Source organism: Sardina pilchardus, chromosome 15, assembly GCF_963854185.1.
Source record: "Sardina pilchardus chromosome 15, fSarPil1.1, whole genome shotgun sequence".
In the NCBI taxonomy this organism is placed as follows: domain Eukaryota; kingdom Metazoa; phylum Chordata; class Actinopteri; order Clupeiformes; family Clupeidae; genus Sardina; species Sardina pilchardus.
This window is the reverse complement of record NC_085008.1, coordinates 768,307-786,902: the sequence shown is the minus strand read 5'-3', so window position 1 is coordinate 786,902 and position 18,596 is coordinate 768,307. Positions and strand designations below refer to the sequence as shown.

The following is an 18,596-nucleotide window of genomic DNA, read 5'->3' as shown; positions in this document are numbered from 1 at the left end:
AGTGACCCCCACACTCACCTGTGCAGATATCAGTGACCCCCACACTAACGTGTGCAGATATCAGTGACCCCCACACTAGCGTGTGCAGATATCAGTGACCCCCACATGGATATCAGTGACCCCCACACTAACGTGTGCAGATATCAGTGACCCCACACTCACGTGGGCAGATATCAGTGACCCCCACACTCACGTGGGCAGATATCAGTGACCCCCACACTCACGTGTGCAGATATCAGTGACCCCCACATGGATATCAGTGACCCCCACACTAACGTGTGCAGATATCAGTGACCCCCACATGGATATGAGTGACCCCCACACTAACGTGTGCAGATATCAGTGACCCCCACATGGATATGAGTGACCCCCACACTAACGTGTGCAGATATCAGTGACCCCCACATGGATATCAATGCATATCACCACATACATATCAGTGACCCCCACATGGATATCAATGCATATCACCACATACATATCAGTGACCCCCACATGGATATCAATGCATATCACCACATACATATCAGTGACCCCCACATGGATATCAATGCATATCACCACATACATATCAGTGACCCCCACGTTTGGTGGATTTGACTTCATGTAGCTGTGGTGAGACGATTGCATAACATGGTTGGAGTTCTACATACGTAGATCTGAGTCTCCTATCAGAGGAGCAGTGCTGGTCCACCACATAAGCCTGTCATGACTGGACTCTCTCGCTCTCGCTACTCACTGCTGAGGAGAAGCTATGCACGTGCGCGCGTGTGTGTGTGTGTGTGTGTGTGTGTGTGTGTCTCACTCTCTCTCCTCTCCTCTCCTGTGCCACAGCTGCTCCAGGCATCATCTCCGCTCCGTTTGCAGGAGCGCACGCGTTCCCCCCGGCCTTCGCCATCCAGCAAGCAGGTGAGTCTGGACTGCAGCGCCCCGTGTGTGTGTGTGTGTGTGTGTGTGTGTGTGTGTGTGTGTGTGTGTGTGTGTGTGTGTGTGTGTGTGTGTGTCTGTGTGTGGCCATCCAGCAAGCAGGTGAGTCTGGACTGCAGCGCTGTGTGTGTGTGTGTGTGTGTGTGTGTGTGTGTGTGTGTGTGTGTGTGTGTGTGTGTGTGTGTGTGTGTGTGTGTGTGTGTGTGTGTGTGTGTGTGTGTGTGTGTGTGTGTGTGTGTGTGTGTGTGTGTGTGTGTGTGTGTGTGTGTGTGTGTGTGTGTGTGTGTGTGTGTGTGTGTGTGTGCCATCCAGCAAGCAGGTGAGTCTGGACTGCAGCGCCCCCTGTGTGTGTGAGTGAGTGAGTCTGGAGTGCAGTTCCCTCACTGTGTGTGTGTGTGTGTGTGTGTGTGTGTGTGTGTGTGTGTGGCCATCCAGCAAGCAGGTGAGTCTGGACTGCAGTGCCCCCTGTGTGTGTGAGTGAGTGAGTCTGGAGTGCAGTTCCCTCACTGTGTGTGTGTGTGTGTGTGTGTGTGTGTGTGTGTGAGAGAGAGAGTCAGGAGTGTAGCTCCCTCACCGTGTTTGTGTGTGTGAGACTGCATGTGGGATGTAGCTGGTTAATGTGAACTGGGCTCTGCCCACTTAAGACGTGTGTGCAGTTCCAGAGTGTCCGTGATGACCACAACAAAACACACACCGCATTCCTGACGTGACTCTTGCATTCATAACACTGTAAAGTACTATGTAGAGACTGTGTGTGTGTGTGTGTGTGTGTGTGATGGTTCAGTGCTATAAAGAGAAGTTAACCACAGAAATGCCCAGCTGCCTTCCAGATTGAGTAACATTCCTCTTTCCTTTGTCTGTGTTCCTCTCCTTTTCTTTTCTTTTCTTTTCTTTTCTTTTCTCTGTTCCGGTCCTCTTTCTCTCCTCCTCTTTCTCATTTTCTTCTCTCTGTTCCGGTCCTCTTCTTTCTCTCCTCCTTCTCTCCTCCTCTTTCTCTCCTTCTCTCTCCTTCTCTGTTCCTGTCCTCCTTCTTTCTCTTTCTCTCCTCCTCTTTCTCTCCTTCTCTCTCCTCTTCTCTGTTCCTGTCCTCTTCTCTCCTCCTCTTTCTCTCCTTCTCTCTCCTCTTCTCCGTTCCGGTCCTCTTCTTTCTCTCCTCCTCCTTCTCTCTCCTCCTCCTCTCCTCCTCCTCTCCTGGGCAGGGTTGGCGATGCCGGGTATGCACGGAGCGTTGGCGTCGCTGGCGATCCCTGGCGCTGCTGCAGCGGGAAGACTGGCCTTCCCGCAGCTCTCGGGCGGCCACTGCGTCATGCTGGTCAGCAACCTGAACCCAGAGGTTAGTTCTGCCACACACACACACGCGCGCGCACACACACACACACACACACACACACTCGCGTACACATTATTAACCACACTGGTACATTAGCGTAATGCTATTGGAGGTTTACACATCGTTAAGATTAGCCACATTGGTACATTAGCGTTAGCATAGTGCTATTGGAGTTGTACACATTATTAGCCACATTGGTACGTTAGCGTTAGCATTGTGCTATTGGAGTTGTACACATTATTAGCCACATTGGTACATTAGCGTTAGCATAGTGCTATTGGAGTTGTACACATTATTAGCCACATTGGTACATTAGCGTTAGCATAGTGCTATTGGAGTTGTACACATTATTAGCCACATTGGTACATTAGCGTTAGCATAGTGCTATTGGAGTTGTACACATTATTAGCGACATTGGTACATTAGCGTTAGCATAGTGCTATTGGAGTTGTACACATTATTAGCTACATTGGTACATTAGCGTTAGCATAGTGCTATTGGAGTTGTACACATTATTAGCCACATTGGTACATTAGCGTTAGCATAGTGCTATTGGAGTTATACACATTAATAGCCACGTTGGTACATTAGCGTTAGCATAGTGCTATTGGAGTTGTACACATTATTAGCCACGTTGGTACATTAGCGTTAGCATAGTGCTATTGGAAGGGCACACTTACATGGGGGTGTTGCTGCAGGGGGCTGTTGTAGTGGTCTCTCATGGTGTGTACTGTACTGCCAGTAATCACACTGCAATGCTTCTCTCTCTCATGGTGGTAATGTTTGAACCTTGACCATGTAGTTTCTTTGACAGTCTTTTTTAATCTTAATCTCAATCTCAATCTCAATCTTAATTTTAATTTTAATCTCCATTAACCTGAGGCTCCCCTGTACTTCCTGTTTCCTGTTCTGCATGGCTGGGGTGGCTGGGGCCGGCGGTGGGGTCGGCCGGTCAGTGATGCGATCTTTAACAGACTGGACATCACGATAGCCTAGACCTGCACAGCACCCGTAGAGCCAGAGGCCCCCGAATATGAATAATCCATTCTGTGGCTCCTTATGTTTCCTCAGACCGTTTTATGTTCCGCTCCTTTTGTAATGAACCATCTGATTCTCTGCTGTTTAGACTCTTCATATTTCTTTGTGTATACTGACCTTGTTTTTTTACCTCCTTTTCTCTTGTGTTTCTCCCTCTCCCATTCCCCCTCTCCTCCCTCTCTCTCTCCCTCCCCTTTTTTGTTTTGTAATCCCTCCATCTTCATTGCCAACTGGCTGCACGTGCCACGTTGACCCCTACCATCCTCTGTCCATGAACACGCCCCTCCCTCCATGCCCCCCCCTCAACACCTACCATCTATCATCATTAATCTCAATCCCCACCCATGTCCTCTCTACCTCCTCACTCTCTCTCTCTTTACCTCCTCACTCTCTCTCTCTTTCTCTCTCTCATTGTCTTTCCTCTTCTTACTCTCTCACTCTCTCATTCTCACACACACACACACACACACACACACACACACACACTTTCTCTCCATTTTATTATTTTTATTTTCATCCCCCCCCCCCTCCATCCATAATACCCCTCCATCCCCCCCCCCCCCTCCACATCACCGTTCTGCCCGTTTCTCACCGCTTCCTGTGGATCTGATTGGCCGCTCCGTTGCGTCCCGCTGCGCTCCGCTCCGCTGTGGACCTTCGCTCTTCTCCCTGTCCCCTCCTCTCCACTGCCCTGCCCTGCCCTGCCCTGCCTCTCTGGCGCCCTCTAAAGAGAGTTACGCCACAATGCCTCTTTATTCTTTTCGGTATGTTGCCCTTTATAGCTTCTTATTTGAGTACTCATGGTTTTCTTTCCTCCTAGCTTTATTTGTCTTGTTTTGCCCTTGTGTACTTGTGTTAATCATGTTGTTTGATAATATAATGTTATGATGTTTAGAGTGCCCTTTGGTTTGCATTGGAGTGTGTTGTTATTGCTGAGGGCAACAGGCAGCAGGTCTCACACGCCACCAATATGGCACCAATATGGCACCAATATGGCACCAATATGGCACCATCTCAACTCCCAGCATTATATTGCATTCCATTACATTCTTCACTGTTTGGATATTGAATCCTTGAACTATTTCTTTCTACTGCACTAATGTGAACGAGCCTGCAGCACTTCACCCTTCTGAAGTGCATTGTGGGGCCTCTGCCTGTAGACGTGCCCAGACACACAGACGGGTCTGGATGGACATGTTGGATCTCCGTGACACTGATCAAATCCCAACGATCATGTGCACTCATAAGAGAAGAGGAGTTTAGTGACACTGATCATATCCCAACGATCATGTGCGCTCATAAGAGAAGAGGAGTTTTGTATTCTTCAACCTACGAGCTATCTTTATGTGACGAGTCTACCTCTCCATCATAATCATAGCCTTTAGAGCCAACTTCAAGCTACGTCAAAGTAAATTGCTCTTTTTTTTTTTAAAGCCATTGGCCTGGGCCATATTATTGCACGTCTGTTACATGGACAGGGTCTCTACAGACAAACTGAAGGATTATTCCGCTGGTTTCAACCATCTTGTGTGGAGAGAATCTGTAGAAGTTGGTTACCGAACTCTCCTCAGGTGTCTGTTGACTGTAGCTTGTGCTGCGTTCGATAATTCAGCGGTACAGACTTTCTCCACAAGATGGCGGCGCCGAGAAGCAAAGCAAGTTAATGCACTGGCTGGACATAGCCTCTTTCTTTCCACATGGCAAGATGAACAGACTTCAGTTGGTCTCCAGAGACCCTCTCCATAGTAGCGTAGACGTGAAATGATGTTAAGCTATTCACGATGCTCAAAATCGTATTGTTTAAGAGTACTTTGCTATAGCGAAGCTGCCCCTGAAGGCTAAGCTAAATGCTAATGTTGTCTTTTTGGAATTCTAATGTGAAAATTGGCTGAAGGTTGAAGAGCACCAACCTCCTCCTGAGGCCTTCTCCTCCTCCAGACCTCTCTGTCTGTCCCAGCTGTGGTGTTGGCATCAGGGTCCGTAGTCGTGCACAATGCACTGTAGACGGCTTACATGCCTTTTGTTCCATCATTGCTGTGTAGATTTGCATGGTTTGATATGAAGTCACTGTTTGCTTGTGTTTTGAATGCTGTATCAGTTGCTTATTAAGTCAAGACACCCATGATCAGACATTCTGGCTAGATTTGCACCCCTCCGGCACCCTTGAGCATCATTTGGCCAAATGGCGGCCGAGCAGAGGCCCAACGTGCTACATGTTCTCTAAAACTAGCCCCAGTGTCCAACTCCTAACTAACTACTGTGCTTCACCAGTGATACATAGAGGCCAGGTCTAAAACTAGCCCCAGTGTCCATTAACCTCAGTCACTATAGACGTTAGCATGCTAACATGCTACACCCCAGTGTCCATTAACCTCAGTCATTATAGATGCTAACATGCTACACCCCAGTGTCCATTTAAGCCTCAGGCACTATAGATGCTAACATGCTACACCCCAGGATCCATTAACTTCAGTCACTATAGATGCTAACATGCTACACCCCAGTGTCCATTTAAGCCTCAGGCACTATAGATTAATGTGCTACGCTTCAGAACTTGGACCAGTCCTATGTAGCTTAGCTTATGGGGCTTTTCCACTGCACTGTATCAGCTCATCTCGTCTCTACTCGTTTTGTTTTGTTTTTCTATTAGCAAAAACTGTTACCTGGTACTATTTTTGGTTTCGCCTCTTGTGAGGTTCAAAACGAGCTGAGCCGGTACCTAAAGGTGACGTTTATGACATTACAGTTGTTTTCTTCAGCGTTGCTATGCCAATCGGCTAGTTTATGGGGGTACTTTGTCGCAGTGGAAAACGGACACCAGGTGCCAAAGTAGAGTAGAGTCGAGCTGAATGCCATGCAATGGAAAAGCCAGATTTGTCATTTGCTCTAAGTACTTATTCAGGGGATAAATGTCCAGCTAGTGTTCTCGAGGCTCTTGGTGGTTTTTGATGACGGTGTGAGGTAGTCTCCCTGAGGCTCTGCGGAGGCTGATTGAGCGCCGGGCGGCTTGCGACGGCCTGATTGCTGACCGCTGTGGTCTCCGCGTCTCCTTCCTCTCCAGGTGTATATGGGGATGTGATGCGCGTCAAGATCCTGTTCAACAAGAAGGAGAACGCCCTGATCCAGATGGCCGACGGAACACAGGCACAGCTAGGTAACTCATCACCACACACACACACACACACACACACACACACACACACACACACACACACACACACCCCAAACACTGCCTGTGGTTTTGCAGGACTCTTCCTCACTTATTGTCCTCTCTGAAGGGCAGTGTCTGAGATGTTCAGATGACTGAGGACTCGGAGCTAAAACAGAATGAGTAGTAGATATCACTGAGGCCTCTAGAGGGCGCCAGTTCTCTAGATATCTGTGCAATGCTGCAGAGTACGATTTAAAAACCTTTAACAGACTTGGGGGCTCTGCGAGGGTACTCCGTTGTGTGGCTGACTGAAATCCTGTCAAAGGAAATGTTTTTTGCCATCCCATAGACCATATTGGCACATGTGTTCTGTTTGGCTGGTTCTGTTGCAGTGAGTTTAGCATGAGATGCTGAAATGCTTTTGTTTTTTTTTTAGATTCTCATTTTTCCCTTTCGTGGTTTTAGAAAGGAGACTTGTTATAAAACAGCACTGTACATCGCTCCTTCTTTGAGATACAAAAGGAAAGCACAAAACCACAGTTGAATCCTGAGCTGTGTTGACTGAGTGATCTCCTGAGTGTTGAGTGAGCTGTGTTGTGTTGACTGAGTGTTGCTCTCCTCTCTCTCTCTCTCTCTCTCTCCCCCTCTCTCTCTCTCTCTCTCTCTCTCTCTCTCTCTCCCTCTCTCTCCCTCTCTCCCTCTCCCTCTCCCTCTCCCTCTCCCTCTCCCTCTCCCTCTCCCTCTCCCTCTCCCTCTCCCTCTCTCTCTCTCTCTCTCTCTCTCTCTCTCTCTCTCCGCTGCTGCAGCCATGAGTCACCTGAACGGTCAGAAGCTGCAGGGCCGTGCGATGCGCGTGACGCTGTCCAAGCACACGGCGGTGCAGCTGCCCCGCGAGGGCCACGAGGACCAGGGCCTGACCAAGGACTACAGCAGCTCCCCCCTGCACCGCTTCAAGAAGCCCGGCTCCAAGAACTACTCCAACATCTTCCCCCCCTCCTCCACCCTGCACCTCTCCAACATCCCGTGGGTGACACACACACACACACACACACACACACACACACACACACACACACACACACACACACACAAGAACTACTCCAACATCTTCCCCCCCTCCTCCACCCTGCACCTCTCCAACATCCCGTGGGTGCAGCCGCTCTTTACACACACACACACACACACACACACACACACACACACACACACACAAGAACTACTCCAACATCTCCCCCCCCTCCTCCACCCTGCACCTCTCCAACATCCCGTGGGTGCAGCCGCTCTTTACACACACACACACACTTATTTACACACATGCTGTTATTTACACACATTCTGTTATTTACACACATGCTGTTATTTATCCAACATCCCGTCAGTGTAGCCGCACGCCATTTACAAACATGGTCTTTATTTACAATCTAAACATTTTTTACACACAACATGCTGTGTTACATACGCACAATATGCTTTTATTTACGAACAGCTGCTCTTTACAACCAACATGCTCTTTATTTACAATCTAAACATTTTTTACACACAACATGCTGTGTTACATACGCACAATATGCTTTTATTTACGAACAGCTGCTCTTTACAAACAACATACTTTTACTTACAACAGCTGCTCTTTACAAACAACATGCGTTTGTTTACAAACAACTGCTCTTTCCAAACAACATGTGTGTGTTTACAAACAACTGCTCTTTCCAAACAACATGTGTGTGTTTACAAACAACTGCTCTTTCCAAACAACATGCTTTTGTTTACAAACAACTGCTCTTTCCAAACAACATGTGTGTGTGTCCAACAGGCCCGCTGTGGTGGAGGAGGACCTGAAGATGCTCTTCTCCAGCACTGGGGCCCTGGTCAAGGGCTTCAAGTTCTTCCAGTAAGTGTGACTCTCACACACACACACACACACACACACACACACACACACACACACACACACACACACACACACACACACACACACACACACAGCAGCCTCCCATTAATCTGGTTTTGGTTTATTGCGTAACCTGAGGAGTTGGCTCGGTGGTAAACCCCCTAAACAAACCCTCTTCTATTAAAAGCGTGAGAAGAGACATTAAGTGGGGTCATGTTAGTTTTGTTTTTGCCTTTTTTTCAATTTGCAGCATCAAAATGACTTGAGTCTAGGATGGGTTTTCTGATTCCTTTGTTCCTTGGTGTGTTGAACAAAGTAAACAAGGAACAATCGCAAATTAAGACTTTTAGTAAGAGGAGCAAGGACCCTTTAATTTCCCATGTCGGGTTTGAGGCCTCTAGTCTAGTGTCCAGGGGGTAGAGTTCAGTTGCTACGGCGATCAGTCATCAGCCACCCAACATGTTCACCATTAAAGACATACGGCAGTGATCGTGTTTGGTAGTTCACCATTAAAGACATGCGGCAGTGATCGTGTTTGGTATTTCACCATTAAAGACATACGGCAGTGATCGTGTTTGGTAGTTCACCATTAAAGACATACGGCAGTGATCATGTTTGGTAGTTCATTCTGCTAGTCATTTGGCAATTCATTTATTAGTTCAGTTGTTTGCCTATAGACACACACACACACACACACACACACACACACACACACACACACACACACACACACACACACACACACACACACACACACAGAGACAGAGCTTACCTTTCCTGCCGATGGTGAGGGTGATGGGTGCGGAAGTTCTGTGGTCGACCAGTTTCGCTTGTGGGTGGGAGGTGTCCTACTTTTACGGGCCCCTTCCTGCCGCTGTGGTTCTACAGAGAGAACACGGCTGCACACGGACGTGGCGAGTCATGGAAGGGTTCCGATTAGTGTTGGTTCTGTAGCTGGAAAGGCACCAGGAAGAGGGTCATGCGTTTGAGATCAAGCCCTTCCACAGACTAGCGCCCACTGTGCTGCCTCCAGACTAGCGCCCACTGTGCTGCCTCCAGACTAGCGCCCACTGTGCTGCCTCCAGACTAGCGCCAACTAGACTAGCGCCCACTAGACTAGCGCCCACTGTGCTACCTCCAGACTAGCGCCGACTAGACTAGCGCCCACTGTGCTGCCTCCAGACTAGCGCCCACTGTGCTACCTCCAGACTAGCGCCGACTAGACTAGCGCCCACTGTGCTGCCTCCAGACTAGCGCCCACTAGACTAGCGCCCACTGTGCTGCCTCCAGACTAGCGCCCACTGTGCTGCCTCCAGACTAGCGCCCACTGTGCTGCCTCCAGACTAGCACCCACTGTGCTGCCTCCAGACTAGCGCCCACTGTGCTACCTCCAGACTAGCGCCGACTAGACTAGCGCCCACTGTGCTGCCTCCAGACTAGCGCCGACTAGACTAGCGCCGCCTGTGCTGCCTCCAGACTAGCGCCCACTGTGCTGCCTCCAGACTAGCGCCCACTAGACTAGCGTCCACTGTGCTGCCTCCAGACTAGCGCCCACTAGACTAGCGCCCACTGTGCTGCCTCCAGACTAGCGCCGACTAGACTAGCGCCGCCTGTGCTGCCTCCAGACTAGCGCCGACTAGACTAGCGCCCACTGTGCTGCCTCCAGACTAGCGCCCACTGTGCTGCCTCCAGACTAGCGCCCACTGTGCTGCCTCCAGACTAGCGCCCACTAGACTAGCGCCCACTGTGCTGCCTCCAGACTAGCGCCCACTAGACTAGCGCCCACTGTGCTGCCTCCAGACTAGCGCCGCCTAGACTAGCGCCCACTGTGCTGCCTCCAGACTAGCGCCCACTAGACTAGCGCCCACTGTGCTGCCTCCAGACTAGCGCCCACTGTGCTGCCTCCAGACTAGCGCCCACTGTGCTGCCTCCAGACTAGCGCCCACTAGACTAGCGCCCACTGTGCTGCCTCCAGACTAGCGCCCACTAGACTAGCGCCCACTGTGCTGCCTCCAGACTAGCACCCACTGTGCTGCCTCCAGACTAGCGCCCACTGTGCTGCCTCCAGACTAGCACCCACTGTGCTGCCTCCAGAAGGTGTTTCTGCAGGCCGTGCTGAGGCCCTCTGGCCTGACCTGGGAAAACAACACACACACACACACACACACACACACACACACACACACACACACACACACACACACAGACAGACAGCGCTTACCCCTGACGCATTGGCACCTAACGCCTCCTTAACCGCAGGTTTTGTTTGTCGCTGCACCTGAAGGTGTCAAAGGTCCTCTGCTGCTGAATAACAGTGCGCTATCGCTACAGCCTTGACTGTAGGTGTCAACACCTGTAAAGGTTACAGTGGGTTTTAGGTCCATCCTGAAATTTCACCTAAAAGACGAATATCCTACTTTTTGTGAGCAGTGTAGATAGGAGTGTGCCTAACGTGTAGAGGAGTGTTTATAGGAGTGTGCCTAACATATAGAAGAGACGGCTAAAGCTGAGTAGTGTATATAGGAGTGTGCCTAACAGTAGTGTATATAGGAGTGTGCTTAACGTATAGAAGAGACGGCTAAAGAAGAGTAGTGTATAGGAGTGTGCCTAACGTATAGAAGAGTGTATATAGGAATGTGCCTAACGTATAGGAGTGTGCCTAACAGTAGTGTATATAGGAGTGTGCCTAACGTATAGAAGAGACGGCTAAAGAAGAGTAGTGTATAGGAGTGTGCCTAACAGTAGTGTATATAGGAGTGTGCTTAACGTATAGAAGAGACGGCTAAAGAAGAGTAGTGTATAGGAGTGTGCCTAACGTATAGAAGAGTGTATATAGGAATGTGCCTAACGTATAGGAGTGTGCCTAACAGTAGTGTATATAGGAGTGTGCCTAACGTATAGAAGAGTGTATATAGGAGTGTGCCTAACGTATAGAAGACACAGGCTAAAGCTTATTACGCGGCACGACTATTGCGTCACTATGGAACATGCACAATATGCCTGCACTATGAGTTCCGTGGCACAACAGACGTAGAACACAAAAATTGAGAAGTTAGAATGTTCTGTCTCTTTCTTCTGAAATGCCAACGTAAAGGTGAACAAGTTCAAAGAAATTTGAAGTAATCAAAAGATTGTGTTCAAGCCATTTTTTATGAAATTCATTGTGCTGGTGTGAATTTAACAGCAAAGAGCGATTCCAAAAGGTGTGTGTGTGTGTGGGGGGGGGGGGGACCTGTGTGTGTGTGTGTGTGTGTGAGAGTTTAGTATGTGCAGTCCTGTTGTGTGTCCAGAATAGTGCATAAATTCTAATGGCCATAATGTTGCATTTCCAGGAAAGACCACAAGATGGCGCTGATCCAGATGGGCTCGGTGGAGGAGGCGATCCAGTGCCTGATCGAGTTCCACAACCACGACCTCGGAGAGAACCACCACCTGCGCGTGTCCTTCTCCAAGTCCACCATCTGAGCGCGCTGGGCCGCGCCCTGCGTCTGGCCTCTAGAGGGCGCTAGGCAGCGGGGGGCAGCGGTGGGCAGTGCCCGGCCAAACAGGACTCACTCTAGACCTCAACTGTGTCCGCTGGTGGAGGACTGCGCTATCCCACGAGGCCTTGACCACGACCACGACGCTCACTTCAGTCATTCCTTTAGCGTATGGGCATATTTATGATGTGAACATCAGTTGCGTATGATGGGTATATATGTGATGGGTTATTTATGATCTTGCCTTAGTCAGACGGAGAAGAGAATGCATGTTGGATTTTACTTCATTTTTTTATTTTTATTTTTTGTTTGTTTTTAAATTGGATTTTAATTTGACCAGACTCTGCTCCTGCTCACTGTGAGCCTTACATTCCCTCCCGTTAGCGTGAGCCTTACATTCCCTGCCTTAGCGCTCCCGCGAGCGTGAGCCGAGACTCCTCACATTCCAGTATCTGGGGTCCAAACGAGTCCGAATACCTCAAGTGGGGCTTCATGTAGCGTTAGCATTAGTGTTAGCGTTAGCGTATGGCGCTTTCGATCAGGTGCCCCGACTCCCAACATTCCCTATCGGCAAATCACATCGGAGCTATCACCTTTTTTTGGTGTGTTGGTGTGTGTCATGGCCTTTCCAACATTTAATCTGAAGTTTACGACCTGTACACCATGTGTTTTGTAAGGGTTCATCTTCTCTCTGAGAATTATTGGGCATTTTTAGGCAAGTCTCACTCCTCAATGACCCATGATAGTTTTGAGTGCTTGTTGGCCCGCCCTGCTCAGGGCGAGCTGGCTGTTATTTTAGTCAATCATATATACTGTACGTCTAGATATAAGATGTTTACATTCCATTGTCTTTTGAACTTATGCAATCATTTTTTAAAGGAAAAAAAATGTATGTTTTTCAAATCTAAGTGTAAATGTTAGATATTATTCCAACCAGGACTGTTCATCATTGCATATAGGGCCTTGCGTAAGGCTGGTGATTATGCTTGTGTTTTAAAAAATGAAAAAAAAAAAAAAAAAACTTGGTCAAACCTTCTTGACGTTGATGAGAAGTATGTTTCCATTGTGTGCTGTTTAAGATTGTTGTTTGCTATGTTATTACCAAGCCTGTGTGTGCGTCACATATAAGCATGTGCATTATGGCTCAAAACCAAAGTTCCACAGCCTTTCTCCAACAACCCAGCTCTGTACAGAGTGTGATGCTCTGCCCAGCATTCCCGTTCACACACTCACTCACACGTTCTGCTTCTCTCTCTCACACACACACACACACACACACACACACACACACACACACACGTAAAGTAATATATGCTGGAAATCCCCTGGAAAGTAGCTCTTTCCTGATTGGATGTTGCCCTCGTGATGAGGGGCTGTGGTAGAACATTCATCTCTTGGCTACTGGGTGGGTTGACTGCAGAAGTAGCTCGTTCAGTTTGTGCCTTTTTCAAAATGTCACAAAGGTCTTGATCTCTCTTGTGCGGGTGCCTTTCAACACAACGTGTCTTAGTTTGTCCTGCACATGTTTATGCATCTACTCCGTTCACTCCAGGGGTGTCCCAGAGGCAGCAACAGGTTAAAGTGTTGACGTGGCCAGTTCAAGAGCTGCAGTGCTACAGCAAGCAAGCATGTAGTTTCACTGTGTTCGCTGTCCTGCGCTCTGGGGAATGTGTTGCGTTGACTTGTTTGTGTTTGACACATTAGGGCTGACGTGTGAGCGGTCAGGCTGCGCACCAGCATGCTCGTTGACCGAGGTTTATTTTCAAAAAGAATACATTACCCAAGAGTCCTTGTGTGAAGACTTTATATGACACTCAAAAGAAAGGTGTTTTTGAGGATTGTGTTTCTGATGCGTTTAATCTTCACAAGACCAGTACGTGGACCGCATAATTGCACAACATTCTGTTCAGTATAATCTCATTTTTGTCTTAAATCATTTAGTGCATTGGACACGGACTGGTTGTGTATACTATTTTTGTACCACAAGACATTAAAGCAGCTTTGGGGTTTTATATCAGAAGTCTCTTGCTTGTAGATTTTCACTCAAGTAGAGATTTGTATCGGAAGAGAAGTTTGTGAAGCAAAGATGATCCATCCTTACTGGAGTCTGATGTATTTTTGTAGATACTGCTGCAATAAAACTATTGAACTCCCAGATGTTTCATTTGTGTGTGTGTGTGTGTGTTCTCTCTCTTACTCTCACACAACGTTGAGTAGTCTGTTCCATTTTGTCACACAGGTGTGTGAAAGTTGATAAAAATGGGTCACATGCCCACAGGAAACGAAGGCAATGATTTCATTTCTACTCCCCCACAACAAAACTTAACATTAATCCATGTTCATCAGTGAATTACAGCTGACACTTTGTATTTAAAATTAATTTATTAATTATTTAAATTAACTGGTCAAACTAAGTAGTCGAGTAAGCCTACTTTTGGACATCCCAAGAAGGGGAACTTGAGTAAAGTGTTTCACTACGGCCAGTATTGAGGGTAGCACGGTGTGACGTCTGCAAAAGCCACAACAACCAGGAACAGGAATCCAAACTTTAGTCAACGAGTGAATCTCACTAAGCAGAGACGCGTCGATGTAGAGTGGGAGTGAAAGCCAGTATTTCGGGGAAAGTACCGTAGGAGTTTGTCTTGAGAGAAGACAACATATTTTCATTCTATTCTGTCCGCCTCCCGTGTTCAGAAGCTAGTTAAAATGACGCTTCGTGTAGTTTTCGTGCTCGTGCCCATCTTCTGGGCTCTCGCTATCGCTACAGACGCCACGAACAGCTCCACAACTGCGAGCGCGCCCGACAAACCTGTCGTCATCTCAAAACCGACTAACAACAGTGTGGTCGCCCCCGATGGATCGCACAAAGACACGGGCACCAACACCACTGCGACGCCCCAAAACAAAGTCAAAGGGCATTTCGACACGGACAGCTCGATGATCCAAAGAGCTCTCTACGTACTTATCGGAATCACCGTCATTGGAGTTCTGTATTTCCTCGTCAGAGCTGTTAGGTGAGTAGCCTATCAACGTATCTATTACCATCGCATTTCAAGGAAGTTGCCTTTGTGCTTGGGAAGTTGGCGTCAGAAATCAGTTTAAAAAATCAACTGTCCGTGATGATGTTTCATGAAAGACTGATGTTCTGTGTCCAACTTCTGTCATGCCATACTGTAGCCTAAGGCCATTGTGCGCATGTCCGCATTTTTCGTATGCAGAACAAATGTTGCTCATTGTGTAAAACAATCAGTCTACCTGGCTCATATCCATATGCCCTTCTCTTAGGCTGAAGAAAACTAGTGTTTCACAACGGAAGAAGAAATATGGGCTCCTGGCGAATCATGACGACGATGATGATGAAGATGATGATGACATTGTGTACGAGTCCAGATCTTTGAGGAGGTAGGCGGCCCTGGGAAAAACGTGCCAAAAAACTGTCTAAACAGTCTCGGTGTTTTGTGGATAGCATAAGGCTCTTTGGTGTCAGTCTGGTTCTTTCTGTGACGAACTTCTCTCTCTCTCTCCCTCCCTCCCTCTCTGTCTCTCTCTCTCTCTCTCTCTCTCCCTCTCTCTCTCCCTCCCTCCCTCTCTGTGTTAGATGAGACTGCCATCCCAAGATAAGGAACACGACTGCCGAAAATCTGAAGAAGTTCGCAATGATGTGGATTTGGAGTTTGTCCCTCTGGTGGGATAATTGGGACCTTGTGTTGAGATGAACTGAAATTTGTTGACCAAATTGTACGCGTTCTGTGAGAAGCAGAGTTATAATTAAGAAATTCAGATGACCAATCAAGATGTCTGTTTGCTCTCAGTGCCAAAGTTGCAATCTTAATATTCCCCGTCGAGACCCAGGTGGTGTTCCAAGGACGTGGGTAAGTAACAAGCGATTAATGGAGTATGTGGTAAACCTCTGTAAAGAAGAACCCCATGACTTCACTATCACAGCAAAACAAACCCATGGGGTGCATCTATTAGGCGGTGTTAGTACTCCGAGTTAATTTAGCTGAGCTTGTAGCTAATACAGGTTCCTCAAACTCCTCCCTGGTCCAACCTGATCTCCGTTCCCCTCTGTAGAGTTGTGCTGTTATTAAAGCCACCTGGCATATGGTGTTTGAACAGTCATACATTATTCTGTTCAGATCTCTGTTTTGACATTTTATATATTTTTTTGTTTCATCATTATTATTATTATTATTATTATTATTCTATGTTGAGGTTGAGTGTTTCATTTTCTGATTTGTATGATTTTTTTTTAGCTCAATGTAAGTGCCTTTCCGAGGTTCAAGCCAATCACAGAGTGTCCTGTCGGATCCTCTCTAATGTTGAAGTGTACTTCCTCACAAACACACGCTGTGAGTGCTGGTGTCTGAGGCCAGCTGTGTCCCGCTCCCTTCGTGCCATAATGCCTCATTTTATTCTGTTTAATCTGGCTGTTGTCGAAGGTCGTGTTTCCTGTGCTGTTAATCATTCCCCAGCAGCCATCTTCCTTTGCTTTGAGTCAGCGTTGGTCTGACGTGGCCGGCTTATTTCACCACGTTGCAGATCTGCTGTCAGTGTCCCCATACAGGTGAACCCTGGGGGGGGACTCAGTGCACTTCTACAACTACGCTTGATAGGGACTATCTGTTTATCATCCTTTTTGGTTGACCCTTCAAGATTGTTATGCATTGACGTAACCAAAGATATTTATGAAGCTGTTCTACATTGTGTAATATTCGGCAATGCTGTGAACTGCTGATATCAGCCCTTGTTGTCAGCAGTTTGCATTTGTCCGCGATGCAAACTCCCCGTTATTCTCCCGCTGGGAAAAGGAAAGTGCAGAAGGGGAGACCGAGCCCGCTTTACTCCGTAACTGCAGCGTAATAGTAATTAAAAGTCTGTAACTCCAGTGTAATTGTAAATGTAAGTGCCTCCATCGCGTGCATGCCACCACTGGTGCCATGTCGTTAGCTTTATTGCCCCAAGAGCTGGAGATGTTCCTCAGGTGGAGGCGCCAATAGGGTGGAGCAGGCCAATATTACCCCCACACTGCACGGGCTGAACACCATCTGTCGATCGAGCCAGACGGAGTGGAGAGTTCTCCCACTCTTCACAGCTCACTTGAGACCAAAGCGGGCCGTTTAGCAGCCCAGGCCCGGCCCAGCTAAGGAAGAACTCCAGACTACACACACTAGCACGCTCACACACACACACACTCAAGGGCCCAGTGCCCCGGCAGCCTACAGGTTTGCCAGGACCCCAACATTTATACGGTTTCTTTTCTCCAAAGATTCTTTCTTTTTCTCCTAGAAATTGTTTTCCTGTTTAAATCTGTTGCTCTGCTTCCATTCCTGCTGTCGTGGTGCTGCTGTGGGAAGTGCCCGTCTCCGGGTGCCTGTCTCCAGGCGTGTTTTCACTTGACGGCTTTATTTTCATTCCATTGCACATTCCTCAGCGTGTGAGACGATGTTCGTCATGTTCAGCTGATGTTGATGCTGTCCTCTCTCCTCCTCAGCTCATGAGTTCACTTGTACTGTGTTTCATATTTTAGATTATAGCTTAATGCTTATGCACATGGACACTGTAAGTGTGTGGCACAGGGTACTCTATAGGGGCCATTACTGTGCGGTTATGTGTGGTGGGCGCGTATGTGGCATAGGGTATTCCATAGGGGCCGATACTGTGTGCTTATGTGTGTTGGGCGGGTGGTTTGGTTTGTGTTCTTTAAGGCCAGGGGGCGTCATCTATACATCTCTTCTGTACATCTTTACATAACCAGCTCTCTGCTGATATCTGACAATCTGCACCTTGGGCTGCTGCTGTGGGGGATAGCTGAACTGCTCCACACTCACACACAGGATCCTGTGATGTCATGACTGCATATGTTTAGGGGGTCAAAGTTCACTTTATCTTAAGTTTATCTTTTAAAGGAGTTTTGTTTTCAAGGGGAGGGCTGGAAGAAACGGGTCTAAGTCTGTTAGCTTTCACAGCTGTGTGTGTGTGTGCGTGTGTGTGTGTGTACGTGTACGTGTGTACATGTGTGCATTGTGAGACAGACCCAGTTTGTAAAACTGCTGAAATGCAATAAAGAATGTGTGAATTTGCCACAAAGATGAGACTGGTCCTTCATTGAATGTGAGGGGGGCGTAAGATGGAGTCGCACTGGCAGTGCCAACATGATGCCCCTTGATGCACTGGGTAATGTAAAGGGCAGTGCCAACATGATGCACTGGGTAATGTAAAGGGCAGTGCCAACATGATGCACTGGGTAATGTAAAGGGCAGTGCCAACATGATGGACTGGTTAGTGTAAAGGGCAATGCCAACATGATGCTTATGCACTGGGTAATGTAAAGGGCAGTGCCAACATGATGCCCCTTGATGCACTGGGTAATGTAAAGGGCAGTGCCAACATGATGCTGATGCACTGGGTAATGTAAAGGGCAGTGCCAACATGATGCACTGGGTAATGTAAAGGGCAGTGCCAACATGATGCTGATGCACTGGGTAATGTAAAGGGCAGTGCCAACATGATGGTTTGGGTAATGTAAAGGGCAGTGCCAACATGATGCTGATGCACTGGGTAATGTAAAGGGCAGTGCCAACATGATGCACTGGGTAGTGTAAAGGGCGGGTAGTCAGAGGAGATGTCGCTACCACTCAAGGTGGCAAAGGTTGCTTATACGTTTTGAAAAGATCCATGTCGGTTACATGTCTGTATGATGACCCTTCTGGAATCACAGCTACATTAGAGTCATCAGCTATTTAATTAAAGTACCCTGTTGGAAAAAAAACGAAACAC

The 18,596-nt window shown here is 47.9% G+C and overlaps 2 protein-coding genes across 2 annotated transcripts; both read left to right on the top strand.

Moving 5' to 3' along the window:
* Positions 1-834: 834 nt before the first annotated feature.
* LOC134102805 (polypyrimidine tract-binding protein 1-like) lies at positions 835-13,971 on the top strand (the record flags this gene model as incomplete). The annotated part of the gene is given in 7 exon segments (XM_062557050.1): positions 835-909; positions 2,127-2,260; positions 4,026-4,059; positions 6,357-6,449; positions 7,253-7,469; positions 8,260-8,337; positions 11,670-13,971. Coding segments are annotated over 7 exon segments (764 nt in total), but the record flags the coding sequence as incomplete, so codon positions are not given.
* A 361-nt stretch (positions 13,972-14,332) lies between these two features.
* Positions 14,333-17,906, top strand: fam174c (family with sequence similarity 174 member C). Its single transcript, XM_062557049.1, has 3 exons — positions 14,333-14,830; positions 15,102-15,218; positions 15,415-17,906. Exons 1-3 carry the CDS (start codon positions 14,523-14,525, stop codon positions 15,416-15,418), a joined length of 429 nt encoding a protein of 142 aa, XP_062413033.1. The 5' UTR covers positions 14,333-14,522; the 3' UTR covers positions 15,419-17,906.
* The last annotated feature ends 690 nt before the right edge of the window (positions 17,907-18,596 follow it).

Coding starts and splice junctions, on each gene's coding strand:
- fam174c (XM_062557049.1), top strand. CDS start 14,523: ATGACGCTTCGTGTAGTTTTCGTGCTCGTGCCCATCTTCTGGGCTCTC. Junction 14,831..15,101: donor TTCCTCGTCAGAGCTGTTAG/GTGAGTAGCCTA, acceptor CCCTTCTCTTAG/GCTGAAGAAAACTAGTGTTT.